This window comes from Thunnus albacares, chromosome 17 (assembly GCF_914725855.1).
Source record: "Thunnus albacares chromosome 17, fThuAlb1.1, whole genome shotgun sequence".
Lineage (NCBI taxonomy): Eukaryota > Metazoa > Chordata > Actinopteri > Scombriformes > Scombridae > Thunnus > Thunnus albacares.
Window position 1 is genome coordinate 21,568,878 of NC_058122.1, and position 24,836 is coordinate 21,593,713.

Consider the following 24,836-nt stretch of genomic DNA (forward strand, 5'->3'; position numbering starts at 1 on the left):
TGTGCTACGCCATGAAACACTTACTGCATTTGCCCCCCTCACCCCTCTGGCACTGTACCATGAATTTTTTACACATCTCTCTGTTTGGTATTCAGACATAATTAACAATATGACAATACAGTCTTACAAATTATACTGTGGTTTCAGGCAGAGGTTCTTTTGTTTAAACATGCCTTTTTATGTGATTAATTTTCATTTATCTGTGCTACTGGTAGTTATTTTCAAATTTAATGTGTGTGTGTGTGTGTGTGTGTGTGTGTGTGTGTGTGTATGTGGGTGTGTATATGTGTAAGCGCACAATTTTTCCAACTTGCCTCGAGCATTAAGTGTCTGTCTTTACTGAAAAAATATTCTCTCCTACTCTCAGGTCATCTCACCTGCATAAATCTTTGATGGTCAATGGACTTCAGCAGTTATCCTTCAATGTTTGTGTGTACTAATTTACTTTTGGTGCACCCTAATGCTTCCTCTTAATCTTATTTCTCTTAAGTTCTTCTTCAGTTAGAGAAAATTATATAAAGCAGAACCCAGAGTATTTTCACACTTTGAAAAATATAGACCTACTCCTCACTGTACAGATACAAAAAAAGAAGCTATTCAGCATTCATGTGAATCACCACCGTGTAATAGGTCTTATAGGGTGGAGTCTTCCTTTAAACAATCACTCAGTCTTGATCTTAAACTGTGTCACATGTTCGTCATGGAAATTCTTTTAGGAGCGGAGAGAATCAAAAGCACCATAACTCCATTAACTTACTGTAACTAATATGACCACATACACATAAACTGACACACAAAAACACACAATTTATCCTTAACTGCATCTGACTGGTGCACATTTTGACTGGTTATAGGTGGTTGCAACACAGTATTGGTTCATTTTGGCCAGTAAATTGGCTCATCTTGCTAATGTGAGAATGTGATGGTGACAGCCATATTCAGCTCTAGTTCTTCTTTAGCCTGTTGCATGGAGAAATAACCACAGGAGATGATACTTTGACTGATAGGAAAGGCCTGCAGGGCAGAGATGTTCAGCTCACAATGCGATTTACCCATCAAATGTGCTCCTTTTTTGTGTGTTAATTTAGTCTTGTGAGCCGTACTTAATTTAAGGGTCTCCGCATTCAAATGTGAGACAAAAGACAAGCCATGTGTCACCACCTGCACACTCAAACACACACATAAGTGCATTACTGAGCTAATGAGTGATCTTCCTCATGTTGACAGCGTGATGGGATGTGGGCTGGAGCATAGCAGCAGGACCTCAGGGCAGGTTGGACAGCACAAAGACCCTCTTGTAGTGTTTTGTCCCCCCCCTTCAAGCTCCTTGCACATTCGCTTGTCATGTGCTCTTCTGTGACAATAAGTCTCCCATGTCTTCTTCTACTTTCATGCTTTGATTTTGTGTATTCGTTGTGAATTCACTGCCACATTTCTTTGACCCTCTGTCAATGATTGTTGTCAGTTTCACTTGTGCATGTTACATTTTCAGCTTCTCTCCCACACAAGCATGCAAACGTCAACGTCCACAGATTATGCTGACGTGTACAGTAGTTCAGTGTTTGATCAGACTGACACAATCAGACTGATTTAAGTGAAATTGGTCCAGTTCCTGATTTCAAATTGAAAGTTCACTTAAATGTGGAATTTAAATAGTAACATATTTCAGTCTGGACATGCTTCACGATGATAATTGTGTTTGTGCTGCCTGTCTGCTGGAAAAGTTGATGAGTTGACAAGATGTACTTTGGCCAGCCTGTTGTGTTTGTATGAGGTTGAGCAGTCGGCCAGATCTGTGCTGGTGATGTAATGAGGATGTTTTTTGGCCTGGCTTGAATAATGTGTTTCACTCTGACTGCTGCTTTGCGCTCTGGTGTATTTCAAGGCTTGCTCCATGTTCCTGCTCTACCCTTTGACCCCTAAACAGTCCTACTATTTAAACTATTCACAAGCGTTGTCCTTTTCTTACTGCTCTGAAGATTTGTGGATTTTATACCTTGACTAGCCAAAGGTGTCTTGTAGCTCTTTTTAAAACTATCCCTGAATGGACCACAGTTGGTGTGAAAATATATGTGACCACATGCACTGGACATAACACCAGATGAAAGTTATGAGCTAAATTTTACACTCGGCAGTTTTAACTCTGAGATGTTATTTATATATGCTGGCACTGGGTAGGTGTGATAATGCATAGACTCTGTCATGGAGCAGCTGAACTGAGGGGGGCAGGTAGGAGGGCAGACAGTGGAGCCAGTTGTTTATTTTAGGTATCTTTTATATACCTCGGTAAATAACGGTATGTGATAATAATGCATTTTTCCTTGCTGCTGTCTAGCTCTCGTCAGAGGCCAGCATACAGTATGTTCCTTTTGTTCAGTCTTTTCTTTTTTTTGCACACCCTCCATTAACATTGTAGACTAATCAAAATGCATTCAAACTTCAGGTTCCAAGTGTCAGCATAATAATTAATTCACTAAGCATGCCTAATTTATCTTAATATTTATTCTTTGGCCCAAACAGATGATGCATCTGTAACTTTTTGTGGCTTTGTTGACAAATAATATAAAAAAATATAAATAATAAAAACAAAACAAACTAGATCAACTTTTAAATCAATTTCTACATCTAATCAAGTGCTGTTCTTTTCAAGTTGTGCCTGCACAGTAATGACAAGACAAATCAAAGGCTGAAGGAGTCAGTGAGTCAGCTCAGACCAGCAACAATACAACTTCTTCGTGTCATAATTTTTAAAAGACTAAACTAGTGGTTTGCACGTTTTGCACAGCTCTATACAGCTTCTATACTTTGCAAATTTTACTGGCAATTTTCCAAAGTATACCGCTAAAGCTATGATAGACCCAAAGATGACTGAAACCTTCTGTACAACAGCAACACAACCCACACAAAGGCAACTAATTTCCGACAAATTACATATTTCTTTCCATCGGGACTGTCAGAAAGAAGCACATACTGAACAATATAGAAAATACAATGTACAACACAGTGAATGAAATGTAAGAGTAGAGTCCTGTTATTACTGTACCAATACAGAAATTGTTATCAAAAAAAAACAAGTTTGCCATCCTCATTTAGTCTACAATTCTTATGGAAAAGACAAAGAAACATAGTCAAAATGAAAAAAAATTAGGTGAAAAGATGAATGCAGAGATGTGGGCAGTAAGTAAATTCTGCATAGAAAGCTTGAGGTGAGTGAACTTTTGCTGATGAAACCTGGATGAACTGGATTATGAAATAATACTCTGTAAAAACGTGGCATGCTGTTCTATTTTCTCATCTAATTGCCGTTTTTGGAGAGGGTTTTTTAAAATAATTTCTCCCTCTTTTACCTCTGATGTAATTGGTCCCGACTGCAACTCTAAAACTGAAATATGTCTAACAATCTTTGTAGGAACGACAGGCATCAGAAGATAAACAATCAGAATTGTGAAACACCCCAAACTGTATGATTTTATCTCCCGACTGTCAGCGGCACCTGGCTCAGACTACGACACAATGTCTAACTTGGTCCGATTTGTTGGAGTGTCTAAATCAAGGCTAATGCTATAAATAACTGATAATTCCCTAAACAGTTGTTTGCTCAGGTGGATGTTTTCCTACACAGCCTTCCAGGCTGCCATGAGTTTGACTTCATGTCAGTACAGTATAAAAATCAACTTGCACAGACTTCAGATCTGTTTGTTTTATGAAATTAAGCTGAAAGCATCGATTGGTTTAAAAAGTGTTCCAAGTGGTGGGAAGTTTCAACATCTGAGAGCAGCATGATGAGCTGCACTAAAAATTAAACCAAAAAAAAGAAGTAAACATGGGCACTGGGAACAGGATAATGTGAATTAGATTATTGTATTTAACAGGCAGTTGACTCAAGTCTTGGGTGCCAGAACTTCCCCCAGGCACTTTTAACGCATCTATCCAGATAACAGTCTGAGCTGTCAACTGCAGCACTGCGTAACACTGACAGAGGAATTAAAGACAACAAAAGCTTAACTGAAGTAGATTCCCCAAATCAAAACACAGTATTAAAACCTGGTATTACTACTGTACCAAACTGATGGATAGGTCTTTTGATATAATCTATTAAATATACAGTACCAGTCAAAAGTTTGGACACATCTTCCCATTCCCTTGAATGAAAAAGTGTGTCTAAACTTTTGATTGGTACTGTATATTTACATCAGTAATGTAATAAACATAAGATTAAAATGAGCGTATATTTTCAATTATTATCAGTTTAGACATGTTCTGAAGTGCCTATTTCTAATGTATAAATAATAGTCTTCAAATTCCGGGAATATTGTATATTTGTAATTTATAAGGTCAAATAAATACTGATATAAACAGAAACCATTGCCGCCTTGGAAGTATGAGATAAAATGCATCCATCATTCCAAAAGGCTACGCTGTGCTTTGGAAAATGGTCGGCATAATGTTAACTAGGCATGATTTTTAATGAAACATGCAAAGAAAACCCACCATTGTGTTCCCTTAAAAGCACTATGAAACTAGCTGCAGCAACCTATGGCATGTTGTTTGTGTGAGCCCTTTCGATTCTGGCATTTAGACGGCTTCTGTGTAAAGGAGAGCGGTAAGATTGCTTTGAATGGTGGGTGGCAATTCAGTTTCCTAACAGGAAGTGCTTACGTTGATAAATGGCAGTTTTTCCTCTGAGGAAAGAGTGGGTGATGTGACTTCATGTTAAATTTTCTCTTAGTTCATGTCAATGCCAGCATATTCTGAGGGCTTTGGGAATTGAAAAAAAAACAAACTCTCAGCTGAGCTTTAAACACACTCGTCACATGTCACTACTGCGCTGTGATAGTGGCAAGCTAATTGAGGATAACAAAGAGGATGATCAGGGCCAGTACAACAGGGATTATAGTGTTGTGCTGCTTGGACGGCTAAAGTTGCAATATAGCCTAATGCACACTGGCTCATAAGTGAAGATGATGGGAACATGTCACTCAGCAGAAGAGGATGTCTGCTACATAGATTGTTTGGTCTCTCCTCTTACAAGCACACAAACCAAGAACCTCTCCCTGTTTTGAAGCTCATAGTGTACTGCATGCTCTCTCCTTTTGGCAGAACAATCCAGTGAAGACTTGGCTTAAAAATTAAATTTCTTTTTGCTGACTTCTCCTAGAGAGATTTTCTGTCTTTGACAGTGAGAGCGGATTGGCGTGTATGAAATATCTGCAAGCTTTCTTCTCCATCTTCTGTGTTCCACCTGCTGCAGGAATCAATGAGTACGACCAGATGCTGTGATTTGGATTGATACATAACATATGCACCGTTTTCACACACTGTAAATCTGTGTCTCAGTCTACACAAACGTGCGGCATAGAATCACACTTTACAAGCTACTGTAGCTTGCCTTTTGAGGCAGAAAGTGTTGAATAATGATTTAGAGCCTGCTTTGCTGTTTTAAAACCGCTCTCAACAATTGTGAAATAGGAATTTTTCTGAGCTTTTCAAGGACAGCAACAACAGCTAGTTAACCGCTCGAGATGGAAGTGGGGCTGCTTATTGTGGTTCCACATCCTAACAGAGAGAGAGAGAGAGAGAGATTTTTCTCAGAAGTGACTCTCATCACGTCACCCCCCCAACCTGCGCGAAAAATGTGACATGTTATAAAGATGCTGAGGTTGTATGTTGGTTTCTTGATTGATATTACAGGAAACTGTATTCCGTAAAGCAAATGAAGGTATTGAATTTCTAACAAATTTGTGTTAATTATTTTAAGCTTTTTATTGATACTGTGCCTGTACACTTATAATAACACATTTACTTTCACCCTCTCTGGTTTGGTATAGAGAACCCAGTGCAGCTGGGTTAAGACAGGGTTTTGATTTGTTTGTTTTTAGCAATTGCGTAAGGCTAGCTGGAACTCATTCTCCTGTTTTCTCATCTAGCCATCCTCGGCTCATAAATTTGCCACGTTTCTGCACAGTGGGTGAAAAAGAAAACCAGTATAGTTGTTCCTTGCATCTTTGCCAATGTTGTGTGAAGGAACTGAGGGAGAAGACTGATTTAGCTATAACTTTAAACTGTGAGTTGTTTGGTATCTGAAAGAGTAGAACCAAAACACTGGAAGCCAACGTGGAATCATTTATTTAACTGGCAATTCATGAGTTGGGTGTCTGGTGTTACCATGGTGTTGAATTGGTTTAGCTGCATTTATTGTCTCTGTGTGTGTCTGAGAGAGAGAAAGAGAGAGAGAGGAAAAAAAATTCTGTTGGCAGTGTAGTTTGCAGTAAATTCAAAATGAATAACAAAAAGTATGAGTGAGTGTGAAAACACTCTTTGGAGATAGAGCCAGGGTCTTTCTCCTTCTCCCTCCTTTGGAAAAGAATGGCAATAAAGATAAAAGAGCATGACAACTGATGATCTTTGAAGGGTGAGCCAAAGTAGAAGTCAAGTGTTTCAATTTCAAATGTATGCGTGTGTGTGTGCATAAGCTCATAAATACAGGGAGTGGACAAAATACCGGGAACACCTTACAATGACCGTTGCAATCCAAATATAACACCATGAACTAAGGTCTCAAAAAGAACGGAACATTCTAAACTTGGCTTCACAAGAGAAGATCATCGGAATATGTCACTCAGCAGAGGAGGATGTCTGCTACTTAGATTGTTTGGTCTCTCCTCTTACAAGCACACAAACCAAGAACCTCTCCCTGTTTTGAAGCTCATAGTGTACTGAATGCTCTCTCCTTTTGGCAGAGCAATCCAGTGAGGGCTTGGCTTAAAAATGAAATTTCTTTTTGCTAAGGTCACAAAAATAACGCTCTAAACTTCGCAAATACTGTGTTTATTACAGGGTTTGTTGTATTTAATAGCACTGTAGTGTACTGTTATTTTGCCTCGTCTTTTGGGACATTGTGAAGATGTGTGTGAGTCGTCCAGCTGAGATAATTACCTCCTATGTAGAGTCAGAAGGCTTTCCCTCTGAAGTAGCATCACTCTGTTTCCAGAAAACAGAGCGACAGTGCTTCATAGTTTCTTGTATGGGAAGATCAACACATTAGTGAGCATTAATGTGATGCCTATATTGAGCTACAATAAACATCTTTGATCATTTCTTCAGTAAACCTCTCCAGTGAGTATGATCGATGTTTACTGTCAACGCTGGTATCAGTACACATGACTCATCCATCACTGGCCACAGAAGGATATTAAAATCAGATTTGTCCCAGTGCTCAGTTGCAGCTTAGTATTTTGTTCCTGTTAAGTGTCTTCCATCTATTTGTTCTGTTAAATTAGAGCCAGGCAGATCAGTATTTTGGTTTGAGATGAGACACAGGTTGATGTGGGCTCCACTAGGTGGATCTGTGCACAGTGCGAGTATGCTCGACATGCTGAGGAGATCGTAGGTTGCTCTCTTAGCGGGTCCACTCTTATCTTACTTTTCCTCTGCACCATGAGACACACACAGGATCTTGACAAATTCTAGACACAACGTTTAGATGAAATTATCTGTTGGGATGAAAAAGGAGGTAATGTTTAGCTCATCAGTCTCATCTGGAGGGGAAGTTTTGGTAGTGAGAGAGTTAAATTTAACAAACAAGCGGAACGACAGAGAAGCGAATAAGGATCGAGCCAAGGAAGACAGACCCAGACAGTACAATAAAGATACTGTAAAGATACTAATATTTGTCTGGAGACTTCTGCCAGCATGTGGGCTCCTGATGTTCTTCCTCTTCAGGGTCCAGCCAGGAATGAGCGCTGTCTCAATCACGATAAGCCCAACTTTAGAGTCTCTGGCTCCGTGCGCTTCAGGATGACAGGCATGGCCTTCTGTCAGGCCGTAGTTCAAAGCTTAATACAGCTGCCATGACACTTTCCAGTCTCTTGATCGGGCCAAACACCATAATGTCTCTTGAAAACAAACTTATTTGCGAAACAGAGAGAGTTAGTATAACGAAGAAAAGCTTTGCCCTTGATTATAAAGTGGATCTAGACTATCCTGTATATAGAGCTCTATTTTCAATCAGACATTCTTATTAATCCATACTATATACTTGTATATGTTTGTTATGAACACCCATTTAGTTTAGAGACCAACTTCCTGGTTCAACTTTGACCTATTTTACCTAACATTGTTGTGTGCAGTCATGGTTTTCCTGTGCTATGAGGTGCGTTTAACTCCCAATAAAGCGATAGCCAATCTGGATGACTGCTTGTGTTTCTTGCCCTGTTAGACCTCTTAAGCAATGTCACCAATATTCCAAGATCTCAGATCTAAGAAAATAAAACAGCAGTAGTGATGAACCTTTTTTTTTTCTCGAAATGTTATAGAATTGCAGACAGTCTGGAGTATATCTGTTCATGCATTTACATTTGAAACACTGTAGCTTTCTGACCACATCTCTAATATCTCTGTGGTTCCTGTCATTTGCCCACAAATGTCTTTTTAATTGCAGCTTTAAGATCCCTACTTATTATCACCAAGAGAGCTTTGTCTGTGTACTTCACAGCCTTGGGAAGAATGTATCCATTTTCATAAATTACGTTATTACGTTGACGTGTCCAAGATAACTGGATTAAAGTGAAATCTGTTCAGTGGACTTTCCCTTTTACCCTTTCGGCTCTCTCTCGCTCAACCTCTCATGCTTTTTGTTAGTGCTCCAGTCCCTGTGAAAAAAGATAGCTTCCTCAGAAGCACCCAAGGTTGACTCACTTCCTCCTTTTACTTTCTCTCTCTCTCTCTCTCTTTTTCTCTCTGATTCTGTCTGTCTGTCTCTCTCTCTGTCTGCCTGTCTCAGGTTTGTGGCTCTCCTCTTTAGAGTTTCCTGCTGTTAAATGGTAACACAGAGCTGAAGGCAAGAGGTAAGATGGAATTACTTCTTTCTTTAAATTTGTAGTGAAGTCGGTGGTTTGGATGGGTGATGTATGATGTGTGACAGCGGTTCAGTTTCTTGTAAAAAGAGGAAAGTGAACGAGAAGGAGAATTGTTAGTGTATCTCAGGTTCATGCCAGGGCATTTTGGTGTTGTGGTTAGTAAGGGTGAAACAGCTGCCGGGAAGCATCTCATTCTCCTGTTGGAGCGAGAATGGAGGTGATTATGGTTGGCAAATAGCGCCTGGGGCCACTGCCTTAAAGAGCTGTTAAAGAGACATGCAGACAGCCTGTCATCTTTTTCTCCCACAGTGTTTTTGCAACACAACAAACACTGTTTTAATCTTCAGATCCCAGCTTTCTCTCTGTGCCTGTTTGTGTGTCTGTACAATACAGGTTGGTGCAGAAATACAGTCCTGCACCCACAATGGGTGTCACAGAAAGAGGTGGTAGAAAAGGTTTTTGCTCTTCCTGTTAGGTTCCTCCCCCAATCAGCTGTGCTGATGCTCGCTACTGATGCTCTCACAGATAAAGTTTGTGCAGGTTACTCATTTGAAAAGCACTCAATTGTCTTTTGATAATACGCTGTGTATGACTAGTATTACAAAGTAGTTTGCCTCAGTACACACAGTCTGCACGTTCAAACTACAGCAAAGATGGCGGAACATCTAGTGTTGTGTGTCACCTTTAGTTTCACCTCATACTCACCTGATCAATATCTCTTCTTAATAGCAGAGGAAAGAAAACATCTCCAACTGCTGTCACGTATGGTTTAACACTACAGATGGATATAATAGCTGTATGTAATAGCTTGAAGCCATAAAAATCTGAAGGTATTTTGCAATTTTTTTATAAAATAGAAAATGACCAAATAACATTCATGATTGGTTAACACTCACAGTCTTTTGTTCCTATCATATTATGAACCAAGTCCTTTGTGTTTTTATTTGTCAGTACAAAGTTCCTTTTACTGTGACAATTACAAGTCCCTTAAAATCATCTGCCAAGTGCAGTTGGTGTGATTTCTGGACGCAGCCTACTGAAGCCATCTGTCAGGATTTATGGATCAAAGCTTTTGCTCCATGGAGAAATGAACGGTTCATAGGACAGTTTACTACTGTAGCTGCATGAATGTGAATGTGTGTTGTAGTCTTAAGTGTCCAGTGAATATGAACAAGCTGGAAGGTCAAAGGTTAAAGTTCAGGAAACATTCAGAGTGATATGGGTGCAGAAGCATTAGCATAGGCTGACAGGATTACTGTCTAAATACCATAAGGAGTGGTATTATCTTTCTGAGCTCATCTCACCTAGACACACGCACACATATAGTAGGTGAACATGCGCACATGTGGACGCAGCTATGAAGGATGATTCATACCATGACACACACCCACATACACACAGTTTGCTTGGTGATCAGATGAGAAGAAATGTTTGTAACAAGGTTTTTGAGTTTTTCATTAAATTGATTTATCATCCTGCTGGCTCATTGCGTCATTAGACAAATGACTGAAGGTCATTTATGCAAGTCATGGGATGCTCATGAATTTGAAGCAGTTTCTTTTTCGTGCAGGGAAGTGGTTTCCTGTTTTTTTTATGCAATACCCACGACAATGTGCACAGCCCCAAATTGCTGTTAATGCAATTACTGACTAGCTTTTGTTCTGAAAGAGGAAATAAAGGTTCAAAATAGGAAAAACAAAGGAAACCTCTCTCCAAGTTTAGCAGCAACAGCATGGAGAATGGCTTATTGGTATTGTGGATATTGTAATCTAGAGGTATGATTAAGGAAATGAGGCAGGGAGATGAAAGAGAGCCAGACAGAAAGATACTTTGCTTTCTTCTTCATTGCTCTGTGTATGTTAAGATGCTACTGTATGTGTAGGCCTGTTTGTGTCAATTACAGTCACAATGATGCATAAATAATGCTCACACATTCAAACAGAACCACTTATACCACAAGCACCTAAACATGCACACACACACACACACATACACACACGTACACACACATGCACTGCAAACTTCCCGCGCACTCATATCACTCAGTGTTTTACTGACAGTGACTGTGCCACTTTTGAGAAAGGTGAGTGGGTGTGTTGACTGGAAACAAGTAGCAGTAGCCCAAAACAAAGTCCTCTCAACCAAGATACACTAATACTGTGGAGCCTGTTAAATCTCTCGACATGTTCAGTGTAAAGAGACACGACTGACCCAACCACTATGGTTTGGAGCTGCAGTAGTGGAGGGAAACCAGAAACGTTTGCAAATGTTTCGTTTCAGATCTCTGTGAACTGGAAGTGGTGTGTCAGTTCACAATGCTGATGTCAATATGAGTGTTTTTCTATATAATGTGTTAAAGCCAGACAGTTGAAAACGAAAGCCTCATAATTATATGATGTAATGTCACCTTAAATTATGCCTACTTCTCATCACCTTACATCTCCCTATTTTTTTTATACTCTTTTCTTTAAAGGACAGGTTTACATTTTTTAAGTCTGACTAGTTGACATTTCTCCTGTTCACACTGGTCATAACAAGATCTCTTCCTAATGCAGTTCCAATATAAGTGATGGGAGATAAAATTCACAATCCTCGTTCTGCACAAAAACAAATTCCAAAGTTTATCAGAAGATATTATGAGACTTCAGCGATCTGAAATAGACAAATCAAGCGAGTAGTGAGCTTAGTACTAAATTCCCTCTTTGTGTTACTATGTCTAGACTACAGCTCAGCACAGAAACACTGTCTGAGGAAACAAAAGAGGGAAGTGTGCATTAAAAAGACTATAATGTTGGAAGATACCACTTGATTTCATTAAGTCAGACTGCTGGAGCTTCATATTAGCTTCAGATAATCTTTGGAATGTATTTTTGCACAGAATGATGACTAAATGAAACATACTAGGACATTCGAGGGCTCTTTTAATGGCCAGTATGAACAGCGGTTTCAATATACATATGGGTAGGGGAGTATTGCCTAGGGGAGTTCCAGGCTCTTTAATTGATTACTAACCCCTCCCTTACCTTCAGGGTGTTGAAGATGGCAGTGTGGATCCAGGCCCAGCAGCTCCAGGGAGATGCTTTGCACCAGATGCAGTCTCTGTATGGTCAGCACTTCCCCATTGAGGTGCGACATTATCTGTCCCAGTGGATAGAGGGCCAGCTCTGGTGAGTTGCTCTGCGAGGAAGTGTGTAGACAGTCATGCCCACATGTATGCCTCTACAAATGTTTATGTTGAAAGTTGGCCATGAGAACATATTTAGGTCTTTTCTTCTCATCTCTCTCTTTTTTTTTTTTTGCTTTTTAAACACATTTGAGTTAGTTCTTTAACAGTGTGCATGTACTGATGCATTGGTCTACATTTTTTGTATGTGTCTTACGTGCATATGTGTGTATGTATGTTGTTAGGGATGCCATAGACCTGGAGAACCCACAAGAGGAGTTCAAGGCCAAACGCCTGCTGGACAGTCTGATACAGGAACTGCAGAACAAGGCTGAGCACCAGGTGGGAGAGGACGGCTTCCTACTCAAAATCAAACTGGGACACTACGCCAGCCAGCTCAAGGTAAGTCTTTTGGAAAAATACCTCACCAAACATGAAAACAGCACTATATAACCCAGGAATATACAGTATCTTACTAGTTGTATTTGTTGGCTCACTTGCCAATGTCCAACAATCTAAAATATGCCAGTGTTGCCTGTTTGATTGAGAGACTTTCTGGCTTTGCATTTCTTAGTTGACAGTCAGAGAGGGCAATTGCATCAGGGTCAGTAGAGCCAAAGTTTGAGAACGCACAAAGACCAAAGGCAGTATGGATGTCATCTGTGGCATTCAGTTATTATTGTCTTAATTTTGTTGTCAATGAAAGAGACATTTTCTTGGCACTTGACCTTGATTTCCTTTGTCATAAGCTAAAGTGCCTAAAAAATATTAAAAAAAGAGCCCCTACTGTTCAGGCAAAAAAAAAATAAGCCATAAACAACCCCAGAGAAATATTTAAGGGAATTAGATCATAAAACTCTGTCACACAGTGACCAAATTCCACCTGCTCAGACTGTAAGCTTGTTTTGAGCAAATAACTCATATTTTAACTGTGTTGTGAGATGATGTTAAGCCAGTGTTTGGAAGTTACAGCTGTTCAGCTCCAAAGTCTCCCTTGCTGTGCTTCTTAGAAATCTTAGAAAGAGCACACAGTGCACAATATGTTTAAGAACAGGTTGTATCCACCATGAGGAAAACAAGAGGACAGCCCAAGTGAGGGCCTTGGTAGCCAGCCAGCGCTGCTATTTATGATTGAGCTCCCTGCTCACAGATCCGTTCTTCTGTTTGTTTCTCCCCTCCCCGAAACCAAGCAAAGAAACAGGGTGAAGGGGGGCCGGCTGTGCAAGATTAAACTGCAATCCCGAATTCCTAACGCTGTATTTTGCCTTATGTGATTGTAAGCATGCATATAAAGAGCGTGATATATTAAATCTGTCCTGAATGTCTTAGATTACTTTTCAGTAACACTACAGTAAAACAACTCAACTTTTAATGCAACTTCATTCTCCCACGTAAAAATAACAACAATAAGAATATCATCAACTGACTTTCAACAGTATTTTTTAAACTGAAAGTGAAACAGCAATTTGTTACACTGCTGATCAGTGGAAAAAATATTACTGTAACATGTAAACCGCTAAACTCTGGTGTGTGTGTGTGTGTGTGTGACAATGTGTGTGTGCATGCTAATGAGTCATGTCTGTATATGAAGTGCGCTGTGTTTCGAAGATGGGTATCATTAGGCTTGTCTAATGAGCTTTAGTGTGTCTGCGAGGTTGGCGCCAGAACTTAGCGAGCTTCCTTGATGCGAGTAAATTGGTGAGTCCTGTGTGGAGCGACCGTTCTGCTTGTCAGGGGCTAACAGGCCTTAACACAGCACATGTGCTCCTTGTCTTCCAGAGCACGTATGACCGCTGTCCTCTGGAGTTGGTCCGATGCATCAAACACATCCTCTACACAGAGCAGAGGCTCGTCAGAGAGGCCACCAATGTGAGTATAATGCATGTGTGTGTGATGTGAAAACACATACGCATGCTGACACTTGCATGAACACCTTTGATCATCCATCTAAACACACTCAAACACACACACCCACACCGAAATACGACAATTGTGGCTTCTCCATACATTATTCATTTCGTAGCCCATACAAAGACTGCAAACCGAAACAGAAGCTCAACTACATAATGGTGAGTGACTCACAGATGAGGTAATTGGGTAACCGCTATATATGTCCTCCATTTATCCCCAGGTCTGCAGATTCCCTTGCATTATTATAAATGTGATACCTACAAACAGCCGTACCTACACGTACCTACCCAATATTGCTCTAAAATTGCTTTTTTGAAAACAAACCTTTTGTATTTCCCTGCTGCAACACTGCAATAAGAAAGAATGTCAAAAATGTCAAATATTTCACGGTTTATAAAAAGCAGGGAGTAATAAAACCATAAAGCCAGCAGTGCGTAAAACATCTGACTCTCAACAACTCCTGGGGTGAATTGATTTCCAGTCACAACATGCCTTTTCTATTAATGGAATGCATATTTGGACTGATTGAATTCCACCCTGTTTAGTCTGAACCTTTGGGGCACTATAGAGCTCTCGTTCAGAGTTTGAACTGATCACGCAGTCTGCCTGAGTATGATAAGCAAATGCATTTCCTCCTTCTCTATTTGCAGTGTTCCCATCAGGTTTGTGGTCACTTGGGATTTTACAGTCAAATAGCCCAACTGACACACGCAGGGGTCATTGCATCATGTCCAGCTTGGTTCCATATCTCTGCTCCATCCCCCCACGGATAGACCTGGTAGCTCAGCACTCAACTTACCAGTGGCCAGCCATTTCCCTTAACAACTATCATAAACAATTCAGTGACAGACTATATACGGGCTATGCGCCACCCAATGGAAAAGCAACCCTACCAATTGCTGTTCCCAAATCCGCCATTTCCTCCATCTCTCTCTGCGCCTGTCTCTCAATCACACTTTGTAATTGACAGTCAAGCTCTCCGGTGGGCGGGATGATGGACAGCATGTCTCAGAAATACCAACAGATCAACCAAGCTTTTGAGGAACTTCGCCTGCTGACCCAGGACACCGAGAACGATCTGCGCAAACTCCAGCACAACCAGGAGTACTTCATCATCCAGTACCAGGAGAGCCTCCGTATCCAGGGTGAGACCAGAGGACTTGCATCTAGTTGTTGCTGCTCTAAAGTAATGCAAGAAGACATTTTTCAGTGACTAGACTGTGAGAAATGAATGCAGTGCTGAAACTATGAAGGAATTCTTATTTTTAGACATTTTGTTAACTAAATTATGAATCAGTTAATTAGAAATATAATCATAAATTCACCACTATATGAAAATAATCATTAGTTGAAGCTCTAAGTTTGTTGTTTCTCAAGTGTGCCATTCAAAAATTATTTGACTCTATTATATTTTATAGGTTTGAAATATCAAGGTATGAAATTGTATAAAAATGAAAACGTCACTTTGCAAATAGTTTACAGCTGTCTGAAATGTTATGCTGGATTCTGTAGATCAACAATGGAAAACGAGCACCTGGAGCCATAACTATAACCCAGCAACCTATATGTTACATCATTCAAAAAAAAAAAACCTTAGCTCCAAATGACGTCTGCATAGTGCTTGAAGAGGTTCTCCTGAGTAACTCATTACTCCTCTCAGGGGATAATGTACACTGTATGTGCACAGGTTACAGATTCAGATTTTCACCTCCTCTATCTTTTCCTCCCTCCATCTGTTCCCACCCCTCCCCCCTCTTTGGATGGCACCAACCCCACCCCTCCTCAGCTCAGCTGACCAGCCTGGCCACGCTGCCCCCTGCTGACCGACAGGTACGGGAGCCTACCCTTCTCAGCAAGAGAGCCACTGTGGAGGCATGGCTGACCAGAGAGGCCAACACACTACAAAAATACAGACTGGTAGGACACAAACATGCACTCAACAAAAACACTTTTCATCTTGTTTTTATACATAATATGACTTTTGTTTGTTTTCTTGATGTGTGCATATGCATAACTGCCAGTATGTTATTTCAAGTCAACCTCTCCACAAAGGGAAAATAAAAAACCTCACAATGATTCTGTTTGTGTCCAGGACTTGGCAGAGAAGCACCAGAAAACACTGCAGCTGTTAAGGAAGCAGCAGACCATCATTCTGGATGACGAGCTGATCCAGTGGAAGAGACGGCAACAGCTGGCAGGCAACGGGGGCCCGCCAGAGGGAGGCCTGGACATCCTGCAGTCCTGGTGAGTTCTCTTCCACCTCCCACCAAGATCACAGCCACTAGAACTCCCTCACAAACCAGAGGTCACAGGTTTACAAGCTTGCAATTGACTACTGCTGGGTTTATTTCCAAGGTTTATTGGCTCCTAATCAGAGAAACATAGGTGGACCAGTTTGACATGTCTGGCTTCTTTTCCCTTATTTTCAAAATGTTCTCTTTGCCTTTCTGGAGTCTCAAATATCCCGTCAGGAATTTCACAGTTGTTTTGAATTATTCTGAATGGATATTGTTCTGCTGCAGTGGAACCTTTTGCAGTACAAGTTTCTAAAAGCAATAAAGAAACACAATGTCCATGTGACTATGTCTTTGCATAGGTCTGATACTTAACTTTGCTTGTCTTGTGTGCACATCTATGTGTGCCATCAGGTGTGAGAAGCTGGCAGAAACTATCTGGCAGAACAGGCAGCAGATTCGGAGGGCAGAGCACCTCAGACAACAGCTGCCCATCCCCGGCCCTATTGAAGAGCTCCTCAATGAACTCAACAGCACTATCACAGATATCATCTCAGCGTTGGTCACCAGGTGTGTATGTGTGTGTTTAGGTTTATATTTATTTTTAAGGACTTGTCTGTCTCAGTTGCAAGGATTTAAAGGAAAATATATAAGTTAGCATATAAATATATCAGCCCCAGCAATTATGTAAGTGGATTGTGCCCTTTACTGCTCTCCATGTTGGCCTTTATGCAAGCAAGTCCTACTTACACGACTTTAATAGTTACTTATGTGGACAACAGAGTGAAAGAAATCCTCTGTTACAAGAATTTAATTACTTTGGCATTCAACACACATGAGTGGAGCTGCTGTAAATGACTGTTAAGAATGCGTGGGTGTTTGTGTGTATCTATTTGTGTTCTCTTATGTCAGTGCTTACTGTATTGTAGTAAGGAACATTATAATTTAGTGAGATGAGACAAAACAGGTGATACAAGACAAGACAGAACGTTATACATTGGATGACATGAGACAAGACAAAACATGCATTGAGGACATACAGCGGTAAAAGCAGAAAAAAAAAGAAAAAATTAAATGTCAGTACTAATGATATGGAATGTGCATAGGACAGTCTGTTGCACAGGATGACTGTGTGTGTGGGTGTAAGTGTGTATCTAAGTGTAAAGGAGCAATAGAGGGGAGTGGTTATAAGAGCAAAGAAAAAAATGATAAAAAATGAATAATAATGATAATAATAATAAGTAAATAAATAAAAATAACTTAATAAAGAGAGAGAGGAATGGAAAAGGAACAAAGAAAGGAAAAAAGAGAAATTTTAGAATTAAAAAGAATAAGTATGTTGAATTTTCTTTGCAGGGGTGCTCATGATGTCCCAGTTACAACCACTTTCCTATTCCCTCATCTCCCACTCCCATCCGCCCAACAAGCATAAGGAACATTTGCTGAAAGTGGAGGCATTTCACTTTAGATTACATCTTGTAAAAAATTGTATTTTAGGGTTTGGATCTATCTCGGTCCAGGAGAAGACTAAGATTGTAGTGGTGATGGGGTCCATGGTTAGAGAATAAATTTATTCAAAGAACACACGTTTAGTTATATAAAGTTAAATGTGTGTCCTGTCTACATGGGTGAGCAAATGCCCCCTTGATGGCTTGGCTCAACTAGAGTTCACATTTTACACAGTACATCATCCAGCCTCATTCAAACCCCATCAGTACAGAATCAGACATGGACAGAGTGCGAGATAGGGGTCAGGAGTGAATGCAAATGTGCTCAGATGCAGAAGGAACCTAAAGAGACAAATGGCATGAAGTGTGCAAGAGTTTAAAGAAAAGCAAGGACATATGCAACTTGTTTTAAGTACATTATCTTGGCCCCAAAGGCACATCTGCCAGGGTCTTTTAGCCCTCTAGAATCTCTGAACAAGTAGTCATCTGAAGATATGAGAGCTTTCTCTCCCACTTTCCTAGAAGTTTGTCCCTGCAGGGACTCATAGTACATTGAGAAGCCATGTCACTGTCACAGCGATTTCTGATTAGCCACAGACTGTGCCCACTCTGCTATCATGCACAGTGCAAACACAGGTTAGGTTTCCCCAACAACAGCCGCTCTATATTCTCCAAAAGCCCCAGGAGGTTGTAGGCTGGGGATGGGAGAGTGTTGTCTTCTCATCACCACTCAGCTCAGCTACAGACCAGAGGGCTCGAAGGCTCATAACAACATGTGTTTGCTTCCAAGCTCCCTCTGAGTTCTCTCTCCCTCTCTAGTTCTCTTTTCTGTTAACGTGGAAATTGGAAGACAACTAGGCAGAAAAGCAGAATAACATCATCAGAAGAAAGTAATTGTTTACCATGTTGGTTGACTGATAAGTGATTACTTTCATGACCTTCCATTAGGGCGCATGGTTACAATTAAGGTCATTTTCAAAGGCTAATGTTCTTAAATCTGCTAAGGTGAAAAGAACCTTGTGAAATTTTCAATGTAAATAAACTTTTACCTTTTTTTTTTACATTTAACATTTCACACCAAAACACAGTGTATGAGTTTTAGTGGTAAAAAACATTTTACTGTATGGTAAAAATGTTTTGTTTTTTTTTACCACTAAAACATAAAAAAAGACTGCACATTGTTTCATTGTGTTCATGCCAGTTTTCCAGCCTTCTGCAGTCTTTGTTAAGATTCAACTATTAATACAACCCATTTTTTGTTTTAAAATGTATGCTGCATTGTAACTAGCTACAGTATATTATGTGCTATATGAATGCATCCAAATAATTTATGGCTACGAACAAATACATTTGATGTGTTTCACACCCTTGCAGAACACAATCAGGTGGTCAGAAAGTCTTAAAAACATTATTTTTTACATATTTTTGGCTACATTTTGTAAGACGCTTAAAAAGAGTAGAGTGGGACATCTTAACCTAACTTGTTGCTGTTACATGATATGCACTTAAACTTAAACTGAGGCTTCAAGCCACCTAATCAACAAAGCTTTGTTCTGTTGTTAAGTCTAACTCTCCTGTTGTCTCCACAGCACCTTCATAATTGAGAAACAGCCTCCACAGGTGCTAAAAACCCAAACCAAGTTTGCTGCTACAGTGCGCCTCTTAGTCGGCGGGAAGTTGAACGTGCACATGAACCCTCCACAGGTCAAGGCCACCATCATCAGTGAACAGCAAGCGAAGGCCCTGTTGAAGAACGAGAACACAAGAAAGTAAGACTAGTGTCCCATTAGTCCCAGTTAGGGTAGAACTTACAATTTCAGCCAACTATAAGGCAGATATTTTAGATTCTTTTTAGGTTCAGACTTCTTATACTTGTGCAAACATGTCAACTTTTTGTCAATACTGCACTGCTTCTCTTTCCTCTTATTTCTTTTATTAGTTTATTAACAGGGAACATACAGATAAACATTGCTACATAGCGTGCAGATAAGCAATGCAACAGATGTAAATAGGGCGTGTAGTTGAAGCTAATTTGCAGCCTGCGCCAAGTGTGGTCAACAAGATTGTATATGACTGTATACACAGTTGTTTATTATACTGACTCCCTTTAGTGGAGACACTGCACGGAGCTCCCATGGTGCCATAAATATAAGGAATCTTAGTTTTTACAGGAATTATTGGATCACAAGATGAACTCTGGCCTAGTGTGTTTCCAGACCTCACCACAGAGACATGGCTGGAACTTGAACAATGCCTCTGTGGAATCTATGGTGTGGATGCAGAATCCACATTTAGCCTGTTCCACAGCCTTGTTCCACATTCCTTCTGACTAATAGAAACTTTCCAAGGCTGCAGGTCAGCCAGAGAGCCAGTGGTTAAATTGGTGAACAATTTAACAGCTCAGCCATTATATGCTTTTTTTCTCATTTAAACCACTTTGTATGACACCCAATCTGCAGCCCATAGACATCTACTTGATGTTTTCTCATTTGGCAACAGAGAAGTTGGAAATGGTGGTGGTTAAATAATACCAATTATATAGAAAATGAGTGTGAACGTCATTCCTACACCCTGCATGTTTTTCACTACGTTCCTGCCGTCCAAACATGCATAATTTTGTTTTAATTTGTTCTGAGAAGAAGAAAATTCTCAGTACTCAAGTGCGTCACAGCAGACAGTACGTCTAATTGACTCTCTCCTTGATTGTCTCTTACCTTCAGTGACAGCAGTGGGGAAATTCTCAACAATAACTGTGTGATGGAGTACCACCAGACTACAGGCACCCTCAGCGCTCACTTCAGGAACATGGTGAGTGGGACCTTGTGGGCTAACTGAGGAGATGAGTTTATGGTTGGTTTAAGGTAGCAATAGGAAATTAAATTACAAAAAAATATCACGCACCACACTCCAGAAAGTGTCAGAACAGTTCATTTGAAATCATATTCAAGCATAGATCTGCACTTGTCAACCTAGCTTCCATTTTTATGCCTCCATGCCAGCGACAGCCATGGCTGGAGGCATTATGTTTTCGAGTTGTCCATCCATCCGTACGTCTGTCCATCCATCTGTCCCATTCTGGTGAACGCAATATCTCAGGAATGCCTTCAGGGAATTTCTTCAAATTTGGCACAAACATCCACTAGGACTCAGGATGAACTGATTAGAATTTGGTGGTCAAAGGTAATGGTCACTGTGACCTCACAGAGCACATTTTTGGCCATAACTCAAGAATTCATATGCTAATTATGACAAAGTTTCACACAAATGTCTTATAGGGTAAAATGATGACATTTTATATCCAAAAACACTTTTCTGGCCATTATTCAACGCCATAACTCAGGAACAGAAGGGGAGATTATGACCATATTTCATATTTGGTCGGATACTGAATTGATGGCACTAATCTTGGTTCCCACCTTGAAACTGTGATGATTGTATTGATCTTCTGTGCTGCCGGGTTGAAGATGTGTGTGTGAAGCATCCACGTTTTAGAATTTGTAGCTTCTTTGCAGCAACATCCATATCTGAAGCTTTGTCTGTTGTCATGGCTACAACTTTGCGTTCTATCAGAAACAGCTTTATTGGCCAAGCATGTGAAAACATTCAAGGAAAATACACTTAATACCTTTTATTTAATTCCTACAAAATCTTCACTACAAATATTATATGAGTCTGGACAGATATGGATGTAAACTGCAACTTGACTGGTTGGCGAGGCGGTATTTCTAGTTTTGCCTCAGTGTGAATATGAATATTTAACTATCCTGAGTTAAAAGTCTTGTTTTCCATTGGTCTGTGCCCGAGAGCTGCTCATCCAGGCAAGACAAAAGTAGCTCTTAAATAAAGGAGTTGTCAGGATTTGTGTAATCATTCGGTCCATCAGTATTATGGAAATTTATGGAAAAAATGTCTCTAGAGCTATGCTTAAAATGATAATAACATTTTTGTTTTTTCCCCTATAATAACTAAAAACATCTTTCCCTGGAGTGAAATAGCTTCATTTGTTTCTAGTGCAGTTCTCAGTTTGGGGATTTCTAGAATAAAGCTACAGTATATTGACATAAAATTTAAATAATATCTACTAAGATATTATTAAAAATTGGTTAAAAAAAATGAAATAAGTTGATCTGATCTAGAAGCAGCAGTGTTGAGCTGCACTGCCGCACCCAGTTTCATAGTGTACTGTAGGTATTTTAGTATGTACTGCACAAACCCAACGCAAATCATCAAAACCATAGAGGATTATTCTGAAGCATCAGTGGAGCCTCTTTCTACATCCCATGTGTTGTTAGAAACAAGCCCTCCATAGATTATTTACATGACAGCTCAAAGTGAATTATGCATGCATGTAATATATATATGATGAATGCATTATCAGCCTGACTTTGTAGGCAACATGTACAGTATATCCAGTATTCCTCATTTGTACACATGTCATCCTTCATGTAGTCTTTGAAGAGGATCAAGCGATCGGACCGGCGAGGAGCAGAATCTGTCACAGAGGAGAAGTTCACCATTCTGTTCGAGTCCCAGTTTAGTGTTGGAGGCAATGAGCTTGTCTTTCAAGTGAAGGTAAGAGGGCGCAGACAGACGAGGTAGAAGAAAAGACTACATTAGGCTTGATAAATAAAAATACTATCAATTCTTACTCCGACAATAGTGGGAATCAGTCCATTCTTCCACATCCACTCCTACATATACTGTAATTTTCAGTTCGACACTACTTTACTCATGCCAATGCCTCATCTGTCTTCTGAGCTGTGGTTTTATGATGTTTCAAAATCCCTTCTTTGGCAGTAAGTCCATAGAAAAACTATATATGTCGTTTTGTTTTGCAGTTCAGTATGTGCAGAATTTATTGTTATAGCTTATATTGATGGCCTCCCTTCTTTCTCTGAACAGACATTATCACTTCCTGTAGTGGTGATAGTCCATGGTAGTCAAGACAATAATGCCACGGCAACTGTGTTGTGGGACAACGCTTTTGCGGAGCCGGTACGTAAATGTCTGTGTGTTCATGTGTGTCTACGGTCAAAATGTAATTTAGAGGTGGCTAAACATTTGAATTAGCATCAGTTTTTATCACATAGACTTTAAAGTTTCATGCACAGTAGCCACTGAACATTTATCCATCAGATTTTCAGCATATTTTTTCTAAAGCTCAAAGCACACTTTTCATAACCTTGACACGTAGAAATAGCGCCAATCTACATAAAATAATAAACAATTCTAATAATTCACCAAACACTTCAAGAAATTCGAAGACACAGTGTGCTCAGGGAACCTTCAACTTTTGTCATTTTTTCTCATTTCAATCAAGAATGTAATCAATTGGTTAAAAAATATTTAAAATAATCATTAGTTGCTGCCTTGCATATGAGTATGAATGTATATATACATGTTTTTAATTAAGAAGGTGAAGTTGGTTGTTTTATTTTAGTCTGGATCATTTCATGAAATATCTGCTTAAACTCTACCACTCTGTATATAGATAGCTGTGTATGCTTTAGTTTATGCGCTCATGTTTGCACATTTCATCTATGGCGGCGTTATGCATTCTGTTGCTGCCTCGCTCGCTTCGATAAAGCTCATGTAAATCCTCTGCTGTCTCCCCCCTGTGTCTACAGGGACGGGTGCCTTTCCTCGTGCCAGATAAGGTGCTCTGGCCTCAGCTGTGTGATGCCATCAACATGAAGTACAAGGCTGAGGTGCAGAGTAACCGAGGCCTGTCTGAGGAAAACCTGGTCTTCCTGGCTCAAAAGGCCTTCAGCAGCTCCAGCAACAACCCCGACGACTACCGCAACATGACTATGACCTGGTCACAGTTTAACAGGGTCAGCAGCGGTTTCTTTCCTCGTGATCCTCTGTCTTTCCAGATGAATATAAACACACAGCTATTATATAGAGCATACTAATTATCTGATATCATAAGTCAATGTACAGATTCCTATCATGCCGCACTAAGAATGGGTTTTCTCATCCTTACATTTTTAAAATGCCCAAAGGCCAGTTTCAGTAAGCCATTTCAGCTGCATGCTTGTTCTCCATTGAGTGATTTACTATTGGTTATTCATACATAGAAATAATTCTTGCTCCATTTGCAGTGTCCCTACAGCCCTATTCTGTAGTTGACTTGAGTGAGGGGAGCCTCATTGGTAGCCAGGACTTCCATCTTAATGGGCCTGTTTGTCCACACAGTGAAAGGCTGGAGGCTCATTTTCTGGCTCAAAGCAGCTGGCGATGGCCGAAAACGCACTCACATTCACCACACACCATCAGTTTCATTAGATTACGGGAACATCAAGTTTCAGCCGCTTCACAGACTTGTGTATAGGCTACACACATACACACAGTTTAACCGTCTTTTCATTTTCCACCTTTCTCACACACACACACAACATACATACACATACATATCATGATTCAACCAAGTGTGTAACATCATGATACACGACTGGAGTGACTGCAGAGGTCGAGCACACGTTGTTCTCTGTATTTATGGACGGGATGGACATGAGGGAATTTGAAAACCTTTTAAAAGATGTACATGTGTGTTTTAATCCTTTTTTTTTTTTTCCAAAACCCCTTTCCTCTACAGGAAAGCTTGCCAGGGAGGAACTTCACATTTTGGCAGTGGTTTGATGGTGTGATGGAACTCACAAAAAAGCATCTCAAACCACACTGGAATGACGGGTAAGGAAATTGTAGAGGTTTTTGTCTGTTACAATATGAAACTGAAAAAACTTAAAAAGAATTTTAAAAAAAGCCTCTCTTTTTTCAATCTGACAGCTGGACTACATGTTCTGTAAAAGTAAATGTTTTCCTGTCCCCATTTTGTCAGTCTTAACAACGGCAACGGTTCGTTTTCATGATTTTCCATGGCAACCTGGGGAGCTGGATGTGCTCTCCCTCTCTAATAAACTAGGATTGAAATGAAGGAGACAGGCATGAGAGAAAACACATGACATTTTTTTTTTTATGTCTCTCTCATTCTGTATTTCTCCTTCTCCTCTTTTTAGTGCCATATTGGGCTTTGTGAATAAACAGCAAGCTCAGGATATGCTGATGTCCAAACCCAACGGCACCTTCCTTCTACGCTTTAGTGACTCTGAGATTGGAGGGATTACAATCGCTTGGGTGGCAGAAAATCCCAACAAAGCAGGTATGACGTGTAAATGCTTGTTATAACCCCAAATTTGAGGTTTACATAACCAGAGGAGAG

General features: G+C 40.1%; 1 protein-coding gene across 2 annotated transcripts in view; it reads left to right on the forward strand.

Moving 5' to 3' along the window:
- Positions 1 to 24,836, forward strand: part of stat5a (signal transducer and activator of transcription 5a) — a 57,132-nt gene that overhangs the window by 28,150 nt on the left and 4,146 nt on the right. Inside the window, exons 2-16 of one of the 2 annotated variants that reach the window (XM_044332277.1) lie at positions 8,783 to 8,846; positions 11,888 to 12,025; positions 12,267 to 12,423; positions 13,801 to 13,890; positions 14,903 to 15,077; positions 15,719 to 15,849; positions 16,025 to 16,176; positions 16,581 to 16,736; positions 19,204 to 19,383; positions 20,335 to 20,422; positions 22,064 to 22,186; positions 22,517 to 22,609; positions 23,242 to 23,448; positions 24,213 to 24,307; positions 24,634 to 24,776. In XM_044332277.1, the coding sequence (XP_044188212.1) occupies positions 11,898 to 12,025; positions 12,267 to 12,423; positions 13,801 to 13,890; positions 14,903 to 15,077; positions 15,719 to 15,849; positions 16,025 to 16,176; positions 16,581 to 16,736; positions 19,204 to 19,383; positions 20,335 to 20,422; positions 22,064 to 22,186; positions 22,517 to 22,609; positions 23,242 to 23,448; positions 24,213 to 24,307; positions 24,634 to 24,776 (1,918 nt within the window). In that variant the 5' untranslated portion in view covers positions 8,783 to 8,846; positions 11,888 to 11,897. The remainder of the gene's footprint in view (positions 1 to 8,782; positions 8,847 to 11,887; positions 12,026 to 12,266; positions 12,424 to 13,800; positions 13,891 to 14,902; positions 15,078 to 15,718; positions 15,850 to 16,024; positions 16,177 to 16,580; positions 16,737 to 19,203; positions 19,384 to 20,334; positions 20,423 to 22,063; positions 22,187 to 22,516; positions 22,610 to 23,241; positions 23,449 to 24,212; positions 24,308 to 24,633; positions 24,777 to 24,836) is intronic. The other variant, XM_044332276.1, reaches the window with a different exon arrangement.